We start from the raw sequence: 20495 nt of genomic DNA, 5'->3' as shown, positions 1-20495 counted from the left end.
TTTGCTAAAATATTTACTGGTTCATGGAATAGACTCTGAATCCTATTAGTACTTACTAGAATTCATTCTCCTTCTCACAAAAATATTACGAAGTATCTTGATTGGGACTCTTGAGAGGTATAGAGCATCTCTATCAATGCATCTTTCATGATTTTTTGCAGAACAAAAATCACCAAATTCGTTTTTAACTAGCTCTCAAGCAGAGGACATTTCTATGGAGAGCTATAAGGTCATGCTCAATAGTGTGAGGTTTTTGAGGAGATTTTAAAGATGTAACTAGGAAAAAGAAAATGAGGGTGAAAGAAAAAAAAAAGAAAAAAATTCAAAATCTGAATAAATAAATAAATTTGGGTGCGTCATTGTTTTTACTGGGCTCCACGTAATCTACAACAACCCCATATTTGTAGTATGTATTTTTTTCTCTCTCCATTTTATTACTCTTCCACATCATCTTCTTTCTCTTAATAACTGTGTAAAATCCTTATAATGGAGAAAGCCTAAGAGGCATCTCCCTAGAATTCCCAATTTATTAATAAAAAGGGTGATAGTTACTAGTTAGTCTAACATACCCAATGTGTGCCACTCATCATGAAAATGTGATGCACTCCCTTTTTTTTTTTTGGTGATTATTCCAAGCTTCCTCTATCTTGTGTTAGTGGCAATGCCTTTCCTGGTTGGATGACTAAATCTAATGCCATGGAAGTTGTAGATGAGCAAATGTTATTTTGAACTTTGGAAGGCTCGTAATTGTGCTGTATGGGAAGCCACCCTGCCTAGGCCGACCTACTTCAGTTTGGTATGAGGCATCATCTTCAGTCACGCGCAGCTCCCCATATAAAATTATAAATAATAAAATAAAAAAAACAGAAACATCACTGAAATTGAAAAGAAAATCTCTATTTCTGTCGAGAGAGGACTCATGCTCAGCACTATTAAGCACTCAAACTAGAGGTGCTTTAATCTTAAAATACTGAGAAATTTGGAAACAAACACACAACAGAATGGGGAAATTTTAAATGAAAGTGTTTAAAGCGTTAATTGATCAAGGAATACTACTACATACTTTTTAATAGTATTACTAATACCATACATTAAGAAGAAAAACCCCAACTCTCTGCTTGCGTTACTTATTCTCACATTTGAGCTGCTTTTAAAACATTTTTCACAAAAGAGGAAACAGGAAAGAGAAAGAAAGAAAAAAAAATCAAAATAAAATAGGATTGTGATTTGTGAGAGACAGCGATAAGAGATTCAAATAAAAATTTAAAAAAAATGAAAATGAGATTACGAAAGGAAATGGAAAACAAAACAAAAGAAAGAAAAAAAAGGGAGAAAATGAATATCTCTCAACACATTACAGGAACACTAAAGGAGAAGGCACTGAATGCATCCAACGATCAGGGATTCCATGAAAAGGGCCTACAACTGAAACTGAAAGCTCTGCTGCCTCTGCAGTGCATTTTTCCAAGAATCTCCAATACCGAATCAGCAGTTCCAGAAGCCGGCCCCTTCAAAAGAAAGAAGTGTTTTGATAAAACGCATCCAGAGCAATAGAGCACCAACATGGGTGATCAATGTGATCACAATGCACTTGCCCCCAGCTAACACAGGACCTGAAGGATCACAAAGCAGGGGAGAATACAAACTTGTGTAAAGTAACCCCTCGGAGCAACAAAAAGTAAAGATTGTCCTAAGCTCAAAAGCAGCTTGTGAGGATCTCATTAATACTTGTTCCATCTCGTTCCCGCTTCAAGATGCATAAAGCATTAAAGCCCCAGGAATCAAGTGTGATTATGGTTTCATTTCCTCTCTCAGACAGTTTTTCATAACTGGCACCACGTTCTTCAAGACAGTCTTAACGTTTTATGTGCTTTCTACTTGTATTATAATTTGAGTTGTGAAAATCATGGCATCAGTTTCAAGTGCAAAGAGTTAAGACTTTAAGGCTAAAGGCTTTTGAGGTTAGTGACTCATTTTGTAAGGTTTCTACTCTTGCCATGTAGATTGAACCATGCTATTTTTTATACTTGTCAAAACAGCCATTGGCGAAAGAAGAATAATCTAATGCTCCTAGATTTCATGCGACAGTCTTGATAGCATAACTTGGTAGTGGTTCTGTGGTTGAAGTTTTTACAACAATTTTGACGGTCTGAGTATAAGTGAGCATATAAGATATAGAGAATGTATTTATGTGTCTGTCTAAATGAGAGAGAGACCTAAAGAAAACAGGTATTATCAGACCTTTAATAATAAATCAAGACAACTACTTATATCAAGTGCAAGTGTGCAACTTCATTTTACCCTTAAGTGCGTATCCATAGGGGATCCAAAGAGAGGGACTTCTCATTTTGCGCCTGAATTGCTGCAGCACCAGCTGGAGGTGCGTGCACAGTTATTGGAAGAACCCATTCACATTTGTCTCTTCCATCTATCAAAAGAGGATGCTCAAATCTGAATTGAAGGCCACCAAGAAGATTTTTAGAGGAATAATCATGTCATCTAAATCCTATGTTTTCTTTTATATAGTGAGTAATTATGCTGTAGAAGAAGAATTTATTTTACCTAGTCCAGTCCACATTTTTAGGACTCGTAAAGAATTCAAACCGAAGAACCCACTGCACAGAGGCATAGCGAGTTGAAAAAGACATGGGCCCGTCCATAGGAATGGAGAAGAGGAAGCTTGTCTGCACCAAGTCTGCGACAACTTCATAATGATCACTATGAACCTATGATAAGACATGAAGCAATGACAGAATGTTGTAAGATATTTCAAGTGCTTACAGCATAGTAAACCAAAGCTTAAGTTTTTCTTTTTTTTACAATTAGCATGTCAATACTCTTAATAAAACCTACAGTCCAGTAGCTTTGTTACTACATTTGCATTAACCCTCCATGGGGGAAATGGTTTGATCAAGTCATGTTGGCTTTAGGCATAGTCAAAAAACAGATGCAGAATTTTATATCGTAATGTTAGCAACAGTTAAAATTGTTTGCTTCAAGAAATTAAAGCAGACATTAATTTCTCATCCAAAAAATTAAATTGAACACACTATATCATCCTCCAAAAAGAGATGAATATGTAAATTCTTTCACTTGGTACCAGGAATCAGGATGCTATTCTCCTCTGGAGTGATGGTATTTTGTCTAAGTATGTTCAAACTATCATAGCCAGTACAAACTCAAAGCCTTCACCATTCACTTTGGAGTGGTACCAGGTATAAGAGTCATGGGTGCCGATCAACACCTTAGAATTAGAATTTTCCTCTCCTCCCTCTCTCTATAGGAAGGATCATGTGAAGAACACATGCCCAATGTAAAAAGTGCAGATTAATCTCATCCATCCATTTAGGTTGATCAAGGACTGGAAATTAAGGAAAAGCATTGTATCATTTCCGTAATTAGAGCGGTACATATGGAAATGCTTGATAGTGCATCCATGGATAATTGACAATGCACTCAGGATATATAATAGTGCACTAACCTGTGTGCACTATTAGTTATCCGCGAATACACTATATATATATATATATATATATATATATATAGGCATTGCCATTGTAGATAGATCAAACATCAAGGAAATGAATGGATTGAGATTGAGTACTCAAAAAGCATACCTTAGTAATAGAAGGTGCGTGTCTTCTTGAAGGATGGACAAAACGTCGACTTATAGTTTCTGTCATCTCCAGTGTAATTGAAAGCTAGAAGAAATTCTCAAATGAATCAATTTCTTAATGGATGTGCAAAAAATATCTTTTGGATCGGCAACTGTATTCTTTGAAACATGGAATTACCTCAAGGCATCTTCTAGTGCCTTCTTCATGAAAAAAAGTAAGGGTTCCACCAATCTGTTAAAAAAAAAAGGGAAAAGAAGGGAAAGAAGGGAAAAAAAGGTCAAAGGTAATGACAATGATGTAGTGCAGGCAAAGGTCCACAAGCAACCAGTACAATTACCATATCACTAAAATAGTAGGTTGTTTCAGAGTTTTTTGGAGAAAATCGTAGAAGAACTTGGTCATCTAGTCTGATGTTATAAGATCTTCCTCGATACAACCCTTCTGCTGCAGAAAATGTTCAGAGCAAATTAGTTATGATCATCATAACTAACTAAATTACATATTTGGGGGGAAATGGGTAATAAAATGTATACATAATTAATAGCAATATGATTTACATGCTCCAGATTCACCAGTTCCTGAAACAGAAGGTGATGTTGATTCATCTTCTCGGGGAAAGGACTTCGACTGTTTCAGCCGATGGCTTGGAAAGGAAACAGCTTCGGACTTACTTGAGGACAAAACATCTGCTAAATGTATATCATTTAAACAGAATTTCACCAAAAGTTCATTGAATTGTCATATCATGAGAAAACTGGAAAGAAATTTCACAATTAGTAATATCAGAACCAATTTCATATACAGGAGAACAGTATGGTAGCTCACCAACACCTGAATCAAATGAAATCTCAGCCACAGATAATCGAGGAAGTGTCAAGGGTGAAGGTATGCTACTGTGCCCTTCAAGGTATGAAAGATCTTTGCGTGAAGATCTTGCTGAAGAAGACGGCAAAGACAATGAACTTCCAAAAGTTTTGTGTATATTTTCTTTCATGGTACTGTATGAAGAAACAGATGAAACTTCATCCCTCATGCTATCATAATCGTCTTCAATGCCATCAAAAGTTTCATTAACTTTAGCCTGTAAAGCAGAAAATATAAGGCAAAGCTGTAGGACGCTTTATAAACTTACCCTAGAAGAAGAAAAACCTAATGGAAGAAAAGCAAAGAAAACTTCATATGTATTTTTCATCTCATATATTCACCAAATTTTAGCACTTATAATTCATTCCCAGCTGTGTTTCTCCTAGTTTGCTCCATATACTAATCTTTTAAGAGTTTTAGTTATAAAACTAGACATGTAAACAAATATACTGTAGTGAATTGAGTTACCCATTCAGAATCACCATCCATCTCTTTCAAATAAACATCCAACATGATGGTTGAAGTAGGAACAATTCCTGGAAACAAAACAGTTTTATGATATCAGAAACTTGGGAAATTAAAATTTTTAATTTGCCCAAATATATAATGACTAAATAGATGAAGCAGAAAGGCAGCAGGGAATCATGAAATTTTTATATGTAGGCATACCAAGCTAGCAATTAATTCATTTTTATGTAGGTATAATTGAAAGCAACACCATCAATAGTTTTCTAAAAGAAATTCTTTTAAGTGATAAAGCATCAAGTAAGCTCTCCCTAGGAGTCTTTTCAAAAGACTTCATGCATTTGCATTCTTACCAGAGAAAGCACCAGTGCATATTCAAATTATAAGCAACATCTTTGCAACCTTTCTCAAATATGTAGATATACATATTAGCACCTAAAGGTCATGAAATTCATAGCTTAAACTAAAGGAAAAACATAGTTGGCCACTAAGCTATTCAGGTGTTAAAACATTTTGCTGAGAAAAATCACGTTTTAGTGAAATTGGTCATGACTCATGAGTAAGAAACAAGATAAAGCTTTGTAATGGGTACTACAAGATGATTTTGCGTAGTCATGTATCGGATTTCATTCCCAGTCCATCACTAATTCATACACAACCATTACATTCACTGGATCAGCTATTTTTAAACATGCACAAAAAATTTGGACTCCAATCACTCCATAGACACATCCAACAACAATCAAGATCATTAAACTATAATCCAAAACATGATCAAGTAGTTTGTGCAGTATATATCCATGTCTCTCGAGTTGATTGTGAAGAAGAGCGGATAGAAGTGTAAAATAACTTCAAAAACATTTATCATCACTAAATATTGCAAATCTATCATCCAAAAGTCAGATCATTACTCATCCTGGTTTATTTTGCTATGCTTAGTTAAAAGCTGAAAGTATTTTGCTACTTTCAGACTATTAGTTAACTCAAGCTGTCAAGCGCACCATGAATATACTGACAGATTGATTCCCCAACCAGAGATTACTATATGATTAATAAGGAAACAACACCCAATAGTTATGTGACAGACTGTTAAAATTCAGGAAAGCCTAACATACCACAGAGTGTTCAGTGGGTAATTGCTACTATATAAACGGCACAAATGAGATCCTAACAAGAAGTTACTAAGTTAGGCCTATTTTACATAAGATAGGTAGGGGCAACTACTGTCTCCTTGAATAATCTTTTAGCACGTACTGCAGAGTAATGGAAGATTGTAACTTTGTAAGCACCAGGTGAAAGTAAAATTTATTCTTTTGATTATCCACTAAGAATTACTCCGTAAAAGACTACTCTCAAATTTCATTGATAACATAACTTTTCTAACTGCTGTCCATGCAATTGGAATTTAGTCATTCAATCTGCATTTTAAACGAGTCCTGGAAGGCATGCTATGGAGGATAATTCTACATAATATTAAACGATGCATCTGAAAAAGAGAGAATTACCATCAGTTTCACCTTCATCATTTTGCAAGCCATTACCCTTCTGAGTCACCCATATCTGCAATGGTATTCTGGTTTCCTGAATGAATTAAAGTTTGGCAAAGTTAGATGACAAGAGTAGACAAGAAAAAGTAAGATTGAGTATGGTTTTCACATTATACACTTCAAACTCGTTTTATCATCATTTTCCAAACTAAATATTTTTATAAGAGGTAACAAGTGTTCATTGAACACTCTCTCAACTAGAACTGTTTGTTAGGTGTGTGGGGGGGAGGGAAGCACTTTCCAGAACTAGAAACAAAGAAGGGAAGCAAGAAAACATGTTTTAAAAGAGTGTTGCAACTAATGCTCAAAGAAGCATATAAAGCAGCAATCAGCTTTTATTCCACCCTTGATTGAGTGAAAAATGTAATAGTCATCAGCTTGCACTAATTCACAGTGCCATATATAACAAAAGAAAGGAAAATAATAAAATAGAACTTTCACAATGAACAAGGAATAAAAAATTGATGAGAGAAAAACATATAACTCTGATTTTCACAAACCAAAAGGCTTAAGAAGATATTTGTTCTCTCACTCACTTTTAATTTTTATTTTTTTATTATTTTTAATACATACTCATTTAGAGAAGGCACTAAGTTCTATTCATACAACAATATATACCTTGGATTACAAAATTGAAGCTACTATTAGAGTCTTAATAGTAAGGATTGAGACCTTTCATCAAGCATTCAAGCATGCTATAATAATGCTGAAGTGCATGCTACAGGATTATTTTTACTCCACTAGAACTTTTCCCTAGGATCTTTAAGATGCATAAACCACTAGACAGAATAGTAAAAAGTCAAAGTGCTTAAAGAATAATAAATTAAAGGCTGAAGCCTAAGTGCTGAACAGACTCTAGATTGTCTACATAACGAAATGGATAACTATGAATTCACATTGTTGAACAATGCTAGATGAATAACGCAGCCAAAGCATATTTATGTAATTATTCATAGTACAGCCATCTAACATCTTCAGGATAAAATTAAGGATGGGAAGCCAAGGCCATATTGGATATCATATGATAAAATAGAAAGCATACTCATAAAAAGGTGACTGCAGAAGAATGAAAGAATCTAATGAATGACAGACGGAACTAACCAGCTCTGCAAGATCTCTTATTGATTCTTCACGGAAGTGTCCATTCCCTACTAGCAAATACTGGCCACGTAATGTACTTCTAACATAGTACAAATAGCGGATGGTTGCACCCCTGTATGATGGTGGTATGATGCTTGGCAGAATGGTTCTCACCACAACTGCAAAATTAAGTACATATCAAATTCAGAAGAAAAATAATTGAAAAACACCATTTTAAAATTGTACGATAAAAAATGAGTACTTTACTTTGTCACAATCTAACTTCTAGGGGATGGTTCAAATAAACTAATGCTAATCGAGAGGTACTATGATTCTATGAAGGTTACTAACTCAACTTGAACGCAAGCATAGCATTAGCATTGTTAATCCCCCTCTAGCAAACTGATTCATTTTGTAAATCAGCATCCAAGAAACTTCAAACCAATTCATCCACTGACTCCCAACATAATCTATAAGAGCCTATCACACAATGCAAGTGTAGACAAACATTTAAACTTTAAAAAGACAATAAAGACTTACATTTTACGGTTGCCCCGGAACAAACAACTTTATTTGATACTAAAGCAGGAGTCACGTAGTCCATGAAAACAAACTCACCTGAAGAAGAAGGGAGAGAGAGAGAGAGAAAGGAGGAAAAAAAAAAAGCATAAATATCAATCCAAGGGAGGCCTAGCAACCTACACAAACACACACATAATTATGATAAATATGTAATGTATGCATAAGCATGGCCAAGCTTAAGCGTCGTTGTCAAAAACCCATGACTTTGAGGTTTCTTGAAAAAACGGTTTTTCATTATTATCTAGCATTCTAGCCTTAAAAACTCTTTCAAATTTTGTGATTGGCATAGCTTCTACTTTTTGGAGTCAAAGGGCTCTTTACTTTAGAGTTTTGACATGTGAGATCATGGTAAATGAAAGAGTTCAGTGATGCTACAAGCAATAACTTGAGGCCATTTCATCCACGTATGAAAGCAGTATGTTTTTAAGATACAAGAGCATCATAAATGGGAGTTCTTGATAGATTCTAAAAATTGCATAAGTTAAAGTACACATGCATTTCAATATCCATGTATTTTTCTTCCAAATTTCATTCCTATGACATGCAAATCTTCTTATATTCTATTATACATATTTTTAATTAATTGGTAATTCTAATCAAAACTCTGTTTTCCAGTCTCCACATTTTCCTATGTTCCAGACAACTTCTGTGAAACAACCTTTGATAATCACCATGTAATATAGTAGATGACACAAGGCAACATAGGGCTTAAATAGCAAAACCCATTTGGCCATTTATACGCTCAAAAATATTCATCTTACCATCCTTTACATTTTATACATTTCAATAAATATAACCACAATGATCACGACTGGGTTGCTCAGCATGTGACATTGGGGTCAATGTTTCTGTGGACATTCGCTGAAGAGTGCTGTCCAGGCAGAACAAGTTCTTAACATATGCATGGCAATGAGGTGATTTCCTAGGTTCTACCAAAGGAATAGTCTTCCACTTTAATCTAATTTTAAAACATCATTGAATGCATTTTCTACAAATTATTTGGCTAATTGTTTCTTGAACTGGTCTTTCTTTGATTTTATTTTTACCTGGAACATCCATGTGAAATAAGATAGCAAAGCAGATAACTTACTTTTGTTTGAGTTCTTAAGTTACTGTAATGTTTCCAGTAGGACAAACATTACAACAGGTATGTAACTCTCCAATAATTAAATTTCTTAATTCTTAGCATATTGCATTATTCAGGCGAGCACATCCAATGCAATCCAACTAACCATTATCACTTGCATTTTCCAATTAATCAGGTAACAGAACTACAGAAGAGCCTAGACATTACCTTGATTACAAATTAAATACACATCTAAAACGAAATCATATCACTATATCAGTAACCTCCAAGTTCGAACATGCTAATCAAGGAGAAAGTTATGAATGCAATTAGATATAATGAGGAAGGGAGAGGGAAACAAACCCCTGCGCTGCTTAGAGTCAGGAGAGGGTTTGGCAGTGGAGAACCACTGAGTATCCAATTTCTCGATCCCTTTGATTTCAAACGCGAGCCTCTCGATCAGAAGCGAGCAGGAAGGAGTAGGGTTGTTGATTTCGACGGTTATAGTCACCGGATCGCCGGGCCTGTACACTTCCCTGTCCACCTCCAGCTTGAGCTGCGGCGGCGGCAGATCGTCGTCGGCGTTGCCTTTGCTCCTCCCTTCAGCAGCAGCAGCACCGCCGTCGCCGCCGCCGCCGGGACCTGCAGGGAAGCCGAAGATCGAGAAGCGGCGGGGAGGTTTATCCGGCGGGGGCATTGAGGGGTTTATTTGGATGATGAAACGGAATGAGAATTATACGCAAAATCTCAGAAACTGTGGAATAGCATTTGGGAATCAAATTCGAGACGACGATGAAGAAGAAATGGGGTCTGTGGATTCGTATCTTAGATACTGCTAAATCACAGTGTTGTGGCTTGTGAGATTTAGATCTCAGAGTTGGAGAGGTCATTTCATAATTTCTGCAAAAATTTTACCCATTTCGCTTTTCACCCATGGGAATTGAAGGGGACAACCAACTTCGCAACTATCAACCTCTTTTTTGGGATTTTTATTTTTTATTTTTTTTATTCATACCCAACTGCCAAATCCAAGGGGACAACAACTATCAAAATTTTACCCTTGGCAAAATGTAAAATCTCTTGCGGAGACCCTACACTCAAGTTTCACAAAAATTGTAAATAAGTTAAATCATGACAATTCATTAGGTAGAAAATTATTGTTGGAAAATGTCTAGAATTGGGATGTTTTAAAAATTGCCATAACTTTTATAAATGTTAATACTCAATATAGTCCTCGACTATAGTGGTTTTACTCAATTTAGTTCTAAATGACTCAATTTAGTTATCGACTTTGATGATTTTACACCATTTAGCTCTTTGTTAAAAATTATGTTAATTAACTATTAAAAATAGGGCCCTAATGGTAATTTCGCATCCTTCATCCCATTTGGGATGATTCATTCTTCTTCTGATCTCCTTATTAAGATCTACGCAAAAATGTAAATTTTTGTACCAAATCAACTTCAACCCTAAATAAATAAATACATAGTAAATAAATATTTGGGTACAAAGATTTACATTTTTGCGTGGATTTTAATAAGAGGACGAATAATGAATCATCCCAAATGAGATGAAGGATGAAAAATTATCATTAGAACCTTATTTCTAAGCGTCCACTAACATAATTTTTAACAAATGACTATGTTAATAAAACTTGAAAAGAGTAAAAAAAAAATTGTTTTTGGAAAAGAACTCCCTGGTTGTACTAAGTTTCATGCCAATTGTTCTACTCTACTTATAGTTCAGGAGATAGTTCAAGATAATAGGTTTATTCTGTATTAGTCTAAGATAGAGTCTGTACTAGTGCAGTAGATGGTTCAGGAATTCTGAAGAAATTGAAGATCATGAAGTCCGCCCTCTGAACAAGTATCTGACCTAGTCCAACTAAAAAGTTCAAAGACGGTTATTCAGTTACAACCTCTTCAAGATTTCAACTGGTTTAAATAAGAGTCAACTCTTATACAGAAGGGTTGTTGAGAGAATTACGAAGAATTATTCACAGAGTATATACTCTGGTTGAGCTAAAGTGGGATATTGACAAAGCTTACCTTTGATTCAAAATAGAACTTCTCCTTACGAGAAGAAGGGCAAGAATTCATTCTGGAAAGCAAGGTGTGCTGTTGTTGAGGGGGAGCCTCAATTCAAGAATATCGGGAGATCACGTATTTGTCAACTCTTCAGGGTAGAGCACTAGAATGATGCATTGGTGAAAGTTATGGAGTCAGCCGCGTGAACACAATTGTATTTGTGGGTACATTTCTTATTGTTGATTCAATGGAGAGTTTGGCAACCAGAGTGAAGCCCCCCAGATGTAGGAACTATGTTTCCGAACTGGGTTACCAATTTCCTTGTGTTTTTTACTACTTTATGTGTATGCTCATGATTATGATTTTGCTTGTCTGAACTACTAGGTGCACTAGTTCACAAACCTATTAGGTAGATTCCGTCGAACTTAGCAATTATCTTCATTAGATCGAATCTTACCTAAGAACGTCAAATTAACATAATTGAGCGTAAATTTCAGACTAAATTGGGTAGAACCATCAAAGTCGAGGACTAAATTGAGCACACAAAGTTATTTAGAACTAAATTGAGTAAAAACACTATAGTGGAGGACTATATATATTGGGTATTAACTCCTTTTATAAATATGGAAAAATTTATGAAAAGATTATAGTTGTCGACAATACAATCGGCTTTACAAATTGCTCTCGTTATATGATAATCCAAATCCATAGCTAGGTACCGGAAATGTCATGACTATTTAACATATAAATGAGTGAGGCATAGCTCAACTCGCTAAGATAATGTGTATTCTCTTTATAATAACATGTACACCATTGAATGTTAACCATGTATGTTACAAATTAGCATTTGTACGGAATATAAATAAGAATGATGAGGTTGTGTGATATAAAGTGAGTTTTGTAGCTAAGGATTCACGTAGAGATCCATAGTTAATTTTAGTAAAATTTATTTATTTATTTTTTTATTTACTTCTGAAGAAGGAATATGTAGATAATATGTGACATTATATGCTCATTAAGGAGTTGTTAATGGAGTTATTTATCTATTATCTTAGTCTATGTTGATAGTATAAATACAATTGAAATGCAAAAGAGCTTGATGATATTAGCTCATGCCTAAAAATGGGGTTTGAAATAATGAAAGTCTTAGGAAAATCAAGTATTGAAGGAATTAATTTTATGCAACAATTAACATACTTGAAAAACGTCTTGAAAATGTTTTATATGGATAAGTATCATGTACTTATCACACTAGTGGTTGTCCAATATCTTGAAGCAGATATGAAACTGTTTATACTCGAAGACTCCATCGTGATTCATGACTTTTCTAGTAGTGTAGAACTCTATATCTTGTATATATTATATTGATTGATGATTCTCTCTATATCTAGTTTTTTTATTTACTTTACTATATTGATGCAATCACGATGATACAACATTTCACGCGAAGATATATCTAATTTCACAACAAATTAAAACTTTTTAATGATATACTTTTTCATACATCAATTTTATTTGTTCAAAAGAAAAGGAGGAAACTAAATTTAAGTTGAAACTTTTTAAATATAAAAAATAAGAATGTGTTTGGTGCATGCAGTACCATGCACCATGGTCTGCAATATAATTGTTGATCCAAAGTCTTGCTAAAAATAAAAATAAAAAAAAAAAAAAAAGGAAAGAAAGAAAGAAAGAAAAAAACATTCTAGCAACACAATCACTGCATAGCACAGAGCATGATTTACTTTATATTGTAGATTTTATTTCAAATTGACATTTAAATTATGTACAGTTAATATATTATGTACACTCAATTAATACATTTTATACATGTAAATAAACTGAATATACATAATATGTAAATTGTAATATGTACATAATTTATTAACTAAATGTACATATATAATATGTTAAATTATTAACTGCAGGTACATAATTTGAATATGATCCACCATGTGAATGGTAGATTGAATGATGGATCCTAATCCACAATGTAACAATTTAATCATTATACCATGGATCATGATTTACCTTATAAGGTGAGCCAATGACATATTAAAAGTTTATTTTTTGTGTATAAATTATTAAAGGTTCATTATTTTGTTTACTATCAAATAATAAACATTCACTATATTAAAAATGAATGTTCAATATACTAAAAATAAAAATTTATTCATGGTCAACGATATAATTTGTCGTAACAATTGCCACACACATTACAAATGGGCCAAATAACTAGCCTAATAAATTAAGTCAATCAATTAACTTAATTGGGCCACAATATCAAATACCAACGAATCATGGGTTAATTTGTACATCACTCTATCTTAACGAGGCAAAAAATAATCATTATTCCATGGACCATGGCTAATGTGTGAATCATAAACAGAGAATAAAATAGAAAAAATAATTTTTTTTAAAAAATACTAAAATCAAAATAATATGAATCATTCATTTCAACAAACAATTATATCAACATTTTTTTGTTCAAATTAGGGACGACCTAACTTTATTGTCTTTTATTAGGCTTGTAGATGTAGATGTAGATGTCGTTTTAGATCAGTGCCCACAATATAATATACCTAGAATAATTGGTTGAAATACATCCTTAATAATTATGATAGGAATCACATAATGTCGTAGATTGAAACACTAATAGAGTTCTATAATTTTTCTATGCGTAGATAATCTTTATGAAGTTCTAAAAAAAGTTTAAAATTAAATGAAATTATAAAATTAGAAGAAAAAAAGAAGAAGATATATCTTATGAAAACAAATATTTGAGTTATTAGATTCAACTCCAAAAAAAATTAGAAATACTAAAATTAAACAATTTTATATTTTTTTAATATACAAATAAATTTGAGTTAATTACCATTTTGGTCCTCGACTATTGCAATATACCATATTGGTCCTCAAAAGAGACAATCACGCTACACTCACTCCAAGCTATGCCTGCTGAGCAAGATGTGCATTGCGATTTCCTCTTCTATGGACGCACCGGAGTATGACCGGGACGGGAAGAGAAAAACTTTTTTCTCCGGTGAGCTTTCTCTCGTAAAGCCAAAGACGCCCCAAGACAAGGTACAACTGTTGGGAAGGGGACATGATCAATAGAACTTGGCTGGATCCAGGCTGGGATAGTTGCGCCCAAATCGAATACAAAATCAATAGTTGAGGACTTAATTGACCAAAATTGATAGTCGATGACGAATTTGGTACTTTCACCATAGTCGAGGGACCAAAACGGTAATTAACTCTTTTAACTACATACACATAATTTTTTGGACCAAGGTGCACAATGCAATATGAATCCTAGTCTATAGTATAACAATTGACTTAACGACATGTAGGCCCAATTAATCGTTAGCTATTATTAGTTAAGATCATTTGATCAAAGTTATTTTTAAAAATTAACCGTTAAGTTTAATTGAGAGTTTTTTCCCAAAATGGTCCATCGACTATTGCTCATTTTCAATTTTGCATTTCGATTTTCAATTGCACCTAATGTGGTCCCTCGACTTTCAAAAACTCACCCAATTTGGTCCTCCGTTACATATTCCGTCAAATCAGTGTTAAAATGGAGGGCATTTTCGTCCATTTACCTATTGTTAGCCTAATAAACATTGAGAAATAGTTGAGGGACCATTTTGAGAATAGTCAAGGGACCATTTTGGGAAAACTATTTTATTTATTTCATTTTTGTTTATTTTTATTTTTTAGACACTATAAAATTAGAATTTCTATACATTTCTTTCTTACAAATATAAATAGTTAAAATCGCGCAATCCAACCTCAAAATTTTTAACTTTCTTTACAGACTTTTCCCCTCTAAATATACAAACTATTCCTATGACGTTTTACAATAAGTCCCGTAAATTTCATAAATACTCATATACTTTTTTTTTTAAATGTTCATAGACAATCAATCACTATGTATCACATTAAATACTACTTTTACCATTGAAAATAATATTTTTTTTCAAGCGTAGACACCCAAAGAGTGTAAAATGTAGGGAAAATATTTGACCAAAAGGTAAATTTTTCTAGTAAACTTCTCAGGTAAGCCGAAAAGTAAAATATCGTCAATGTTTCCTGCAATATTTTATGTATTTGATTTCGAAGTAATTATTAAATTTTATATTAATTTACATTATTTAAGATATTGTATGACATCTTTTATATGTTTTCCTCTTCTTATTTTTTTTTATTAATTATTAATTATTAAGGCAAGTATAATTTATTTTGTAATGTGGACACATTATTTTTAATAATTTTGATTTAATTAAATTATACCTTAATTATAAAAATCCTACCTAATAATTTTAGTATATTACACGAGACACAATAATTATTATAAATAATGTTTAATAATTGTTAATTTGTATTCAACAATAAAAATTATAGTTAATTTTTAAGTCAATCATAAAATTTTTTGTGTTGTGGGCACATTATTTTTAATTATTTGAGTTTAATAATATTATATCTTATTTATAAAAAAATCCAAAGTAATATATTTAGTACTACGGATGTGACTAAGAATTATTTTAATCGGTGCTTAAAAAATGAGTATTTATAAAATTTACGAAACTTATTGTAAATCTGCATAGGAATAGTTTGTATATTTAGATAGAGGGAAAAAGTGTGTAAAAAAGTTATAAATTTTTAGGATGGATTGCACGATTTTAACTATTTATATTTGTAAGAAAAATAAATGTATAGAAATTCTAATTTTATAGAGTCTAAAAAATGAAAATAAACAAAAATGAAATAAATAAAATAGTTTTTTTCAAAATGGTCCCTTGACTATTCTCAAAATGGTCCCTCAACTATTTCTCAATGTTTATTAGGCTAACAATAGGTAAATGGACGAAAATGCCCTCCATTTTAACACTGATTTGACGGAATATGTAACGGAGGACCATAAATTGGGTGAGTTTTTGAAAGTCGGGGGACCATATTAGGTGCAATTGAAAGTCGAAATGCAAAATTGAGAATGAGCAATAGTCGATGGACCATTTTGGGAAAAAACTCTTTAATTGATAACACGTAAAATAACATTTGAGAACATTAATATTTTTCTTCACTATTTTCATAAATAAACACATTAAAATTTTAAATAAAAAAATACAGAGTATGTGAGTTATAATATAATAAATAAAAGTTAAAAAAAAAAAAAAAAGGAGACTGGATCTTACAATTTGAGAAGAAAAGTAAGTCCAACAACCATACATGTTACAACCCAATCGTTACAAGTCCAATAAAATATGCTAACAAATCCATGAGAACCCGTTTGGAAGATTGAATAAAATTAACTTTTTTTTTTTTTTTTTTTTGCAATACAAAATTATAAAATGACAATGAGGAAAATGAGAATAACCTGGAAGCCAACCTTGGCCTCGGCCCTCGGCCATGGACTTGGTTAGGGGTTCTAACCACCCACCCTATTCTCGTGGAATTAGTTAGATTGCGGATTAGTATAAATATAGCCATCATTGTCTTGTTAAGACATCATCTAATCTCTTATAATAACATTACACCGATCCCTAAATGCAACATTTCTTGTCTTTTCCATTTCATTATATTGTCTTTATACATTTATTTATTCTTTATTTTGGGCTACCCGAGTTAATTTAATCCATCACTTGATCCATAAACTTATCAAAAATATATATCTATATATTATTATAATATTGTATCGGTACTGACCAAGGCTCCATTAATCATTATAAGTATAGTTCAAAAGTTTTTAAGTATAGTCTTATTTTTTACTTTATTGAAGAACAAGAGAAGTACGAAAGCATTAAGAATTTGTTAATAATATTTTGATATAAGTATGTTTCTGTAATAATGGTGGATATATGAAGAGGTAGGGCAGGAAGCCCTCGGTGGGATTGCTACTCATATCAAAGTTAATTTTGGCCACTCCATTTGTGATTTATTGTTTACGAATTAAGCTGACCCAGAAAAAAAACCTAAGAAGAAGAAAAAGAAGACATAAAAAAGAGTCCACTAATTATGACATGAAACATAAAAAGTTGTTCCTTGTGGTATCACAGATGTCCCCAATGTTTAAAGAGTTTGAAACTACTCAATGCCTTGACGGCTAATCTAATCATGATTACATGCTTTAACCTTCCATCCATGTCCCACTTAAGAATACTCTTAACCCCTTTTCATATTTTAATTACCTACTAATTTATATAAATATTGGTCAACGACCTTGTAGTTTAGTGGCACGAAGTGACTATCTCACATGAGAGGTCATGAGTTTGAACTTTACTAATGACATTATTGACTCTTTGTACTTCAGTACGTAGTTATTACGAACAAATTTACACTAAAATCGGAATATTAATTACCAATGGATAACCATCAAACTCATACAAATAAAAAATTAAAGTCTTATAGACTTAATTACTTTTTTCATATAAATTTTTGTTTTAACTTATCTTATATAACACAATTAATTTAAATAAGTTAAAAAGTAGTTTAATATTTTCAATCAATTTTAACCAATCCAAACTATCCCTTTTTATTTTGTAATTTGAAATTATTAACTCTTATTCTTGGCCATGGGAATGAGACATTGACACGACATTACAAAAAGGAAAAAGAAAAAAAAAAGTTAATTCCGTGAAAAGAAGATTTAAGGCCTAGTCAACGGTCAACTTCTTTTGGCGATCTGTAGTTTTTCCCAAAGATAAAAGAAGCTCCTTTGATATTGGAAAATAATTCTTATCGTCTATGTTCCTTTGTGGCTTTTTTTTTTTTTTTTTTTATGCATCAAAATATGTCACATTAATATGATTTCAAGAACAGGAAAATTAGAGTGGTTAGAGGGGTGGTGATGATGGTAACATTTAAACAATAACAGTTGAAATTGTTATTAAAAAAATATTAGTTTTAAAAAATACAAATGTCAATGAGATTGAAATGAAAAATAACTATGGTATATATTAGTATTAAAGTATTAAGGATATATATAATAGTCTAAAACATTTCAAACGTTTTAATTGGAATATTTTACCTCCAATGAAAATTTGATCAAGAGCAGTAAGAGTGGTTCACTGTTCTAACGACATTTTTTATGAATGTTCGTCCATTTTGAGAATACTTGGAGTAGTGGACCACTCCCAATGCCCTCCCAAATGGGCCTTCTGTCAACAATTTTTTAAAGGTGGAATAAATGTAGTATTACTTATAATCTTATATTATAACTCATTAACTCCTTATAAATTTCACTTTTTCATTAAATATTTTATAGGGATGTAGTAAGTGGTCAACAATGAAAAAGAATTTGGATTGAGGTTATATGGAGCTTCCCACAAAGGTGATGGGGCAGGTTGAGATTGAGAAAGTGCAAATGACACTTCAGAAGAAATGCTAAGAGAGCTAGGCTCGTTGCTAGCTTGGGTACCCCATTCCCGGTTTTCCAAAAAAAAAAAAAGAAAAAAGAAAAGCAATGAAAAAGAATCTTTCAAAAGATTAATGATTATTCGTTGTTGTTGGTGTTAATAAAATATCTACTGACTACAGAAAGGTAGAAGAGGAAGAGTACAATAAGTGAGAGAAAACAATACAATAAATCAGTACATCAATAATAACAATAATAACACTGTTAAATTCGTAAGAAATAAATTCTGAAAATAACAATACAGAGTAGAAAAATCCAAGTCGTGTATTACACACTTTCCTTAAAACCGATTCGCTACCTCCTACGGGTGCTATAAGCGTTGTAGTGTCGGTCTCCCAGGATAAAATGGATTACAATAGTATAGTTGAGCACTCAACCTATACTATTTTCGGCGAACTAGAACAACAAGGTTGAACACTTAGAGTAAGAAGAGGTAGAAGAACAACACTCGTATTTTTTTCTTTCGCACTCTGGTTTTTCTTTCAGGAAGAAGAAGGAAAGACAAATGGATTAATTTTGAGCATAGAGAAAAAACAAAGGTAAGTGTGTTCTGTGTATTGCATTTTGGATGGCAAAGGGAGGTATTAAATACCACTTAGTGGAGACATACATAATGGGTACACCACTAAACAAATATAATAAGATAAAAGCCATAATTAAGAGGCTTAGACTTTCTCTACCAAGACAAAAGATTCAGACAAGGGGTTTGCTGTTTCTAATAAACAAACTTTGGTGGCTTTAGAATAGTAACGGTGTGGGAATTAAATGCAGCCTCCATAGAGCTTTGTTCCATCCATTGAGAAGCACACCAATATTATAATATGGGTGCACATAACTCCAATAGCATTTAATTACCACTATGACCGGATTTTATGCCAGCCAAATTTCACTATTCAGTACAATTAAATAGGTATATTTTGTGAATCAATTTCTCATTCACCTATTACACATTTTGTGCGTGTAAAATATTTGACCCACAAATATTTGTACCACAAAAATTAGCCACTAAGAATGAAATTTTCCAACAGTTGGTTCACTAATATATAACAACTATTTATTATTATTGTACATTTTAAATTGACTTTTTTATTGTTATAAATTTTAAATTTCAGAGTGAATGTTGGTTTTACCATAATATTAATGATTATTAAGATTGATTTATCAGAATGATTTTAAAATGACATAAAATGTTATACCTTACAATAAATATAGAGCCATAGTAGTGTTCCGCCAGATAGTGATGGAGCTAGAAACATTATTGAGTGGGACAAAGTAATTTGAAATATAGCATAATAATAATAATATTATTATTATTATTATTATTATGAAACATTATTTTAATATAAAAATGCTAGTCTCATCCTTTACCAAGATATATATTAGTATGATCAATCTTCTTTGGATATAATGAAAACAATGTAAATTAAAATACAGATTATTATTATATTTAGAGTACATTGCCATTTTGGTCCAATGACTATTGTAGCACTGTTAATTGCTATCCTCGACTTTCAAAAATGTTAATTACGTACCATGACTATGATTTTTTTCTCAATTTTGGTCCAGCCGGCCAAATTGCCGGCCAAAAACGGCCGGAAAACCTTAAACCCAAGTTAATCCATATTTGAGAGGGGTAAAGAGGTCATTTCCTGTGTTTATTATTTGGTCTTTGACTCCTGTTGATGGTTGGATTTGGGAAAGGGAATATAACCGTTGGTGTTGCGCCCTATTTCGTCCATTTTCATCCACGCGAAGCGAAGAACACAAACGGGAGGGCAGAAACGCGAACAATTGCTACGATTTCGAGCTCCGTTCTCCATCAACTACGTGGGT

The 20495-nt window shown here is 32.7% G+C and overlaps 1 protein-coding gene across 5 annotated transcripts; it reads right to left on the bottom strand.

The window, feature by feature from the left end:
• Nucleotides 1-994: 994 nt before the first annotated feature.
• Nucleotides 995-10188, bottom strand: LOC116002671. 5 transcript variants are annotated; one of them, XM_031242832.1, is made up of 13 exons: nt 9585-10188; nt 8114-8191; nt 7595-7752; nt 6452-6527; nt 4950-5017; nt 4443-4698; nt 4175-4306; nt 3955-4061; nt 3795-3848; nt 3618-3701; nt 2563-2726; nt 2302-2451; nt 995-1508 (listed from the first exon to the last, which is right to left on the bottom strand). In XM_031242832.1, the coding sequence occupies exons 1-12, from the start codon at nt 9916-9918 to the stop codon at nt 2304-2306; spliced, it is 1659 nt and encodes a 552-aa protein (XP_031098692.1). In that variant the 5' UTR covers nt 9919-10188; the 3' UTR covers nt 995-1508; nt 2302-2303. The 5 variants fall into 5 exon arrangements, with proteins under 5 accessions (XP_031098692.1, XP_031098691.1, XP_031098694.1 ...); XM_031242831.1 differs by having other exon boundaries at nt 995-1613; nt 9585-10187; XM_031242834.1 differs by having other exon boundaries at nt 995-1613; nt 4449-4698; nt 9585-10187.
• Between the last annotated feature and the right edge of the window lie 10307 nt (nt 10189-20495).

The sequence above is a fragment of the Ipomoea triloba genome, chromosome 13, assembly GCF_003576645.1.
Source record: "Ipomoea triloba cultivar NCNSP0323 chromosome 13, ASM357664v1".
Taxonomy (NCBI): Eukaryota; Viridiplantae; Streptophyta; class Magnoliopsida; order Solanales; family Convolvulaceae; genus Ipomoea; species Ipomoea triloba.
This window is presented reverse-complemented; position numbering and strand designations above follow the sequence as displayed.

Coding starts and splice junctions, on each gene's coding strand:
- LOC116002671 (XM_031242832.1), bottom strand. CDS start 9,918: ATGCCCCCGCCGGATAAACCTCCCCGCCGCTTCTCGATCTTCGGCTTC. Junction 8,192..9,584: donor TGACTCTAAGCAGCGCAGGG/GTTTGTTTCCCT, acceptor CTTCTTCTTCAG/GTGAGTTTGTTTTCATGGAC. Junction 5,018..6,451: donor TGATGAAGGTGAAACTGATG/GTAATTCTCTCT, acceptor TTTTGTTTCCAG/GAATTGTTCCTACTTCAACC.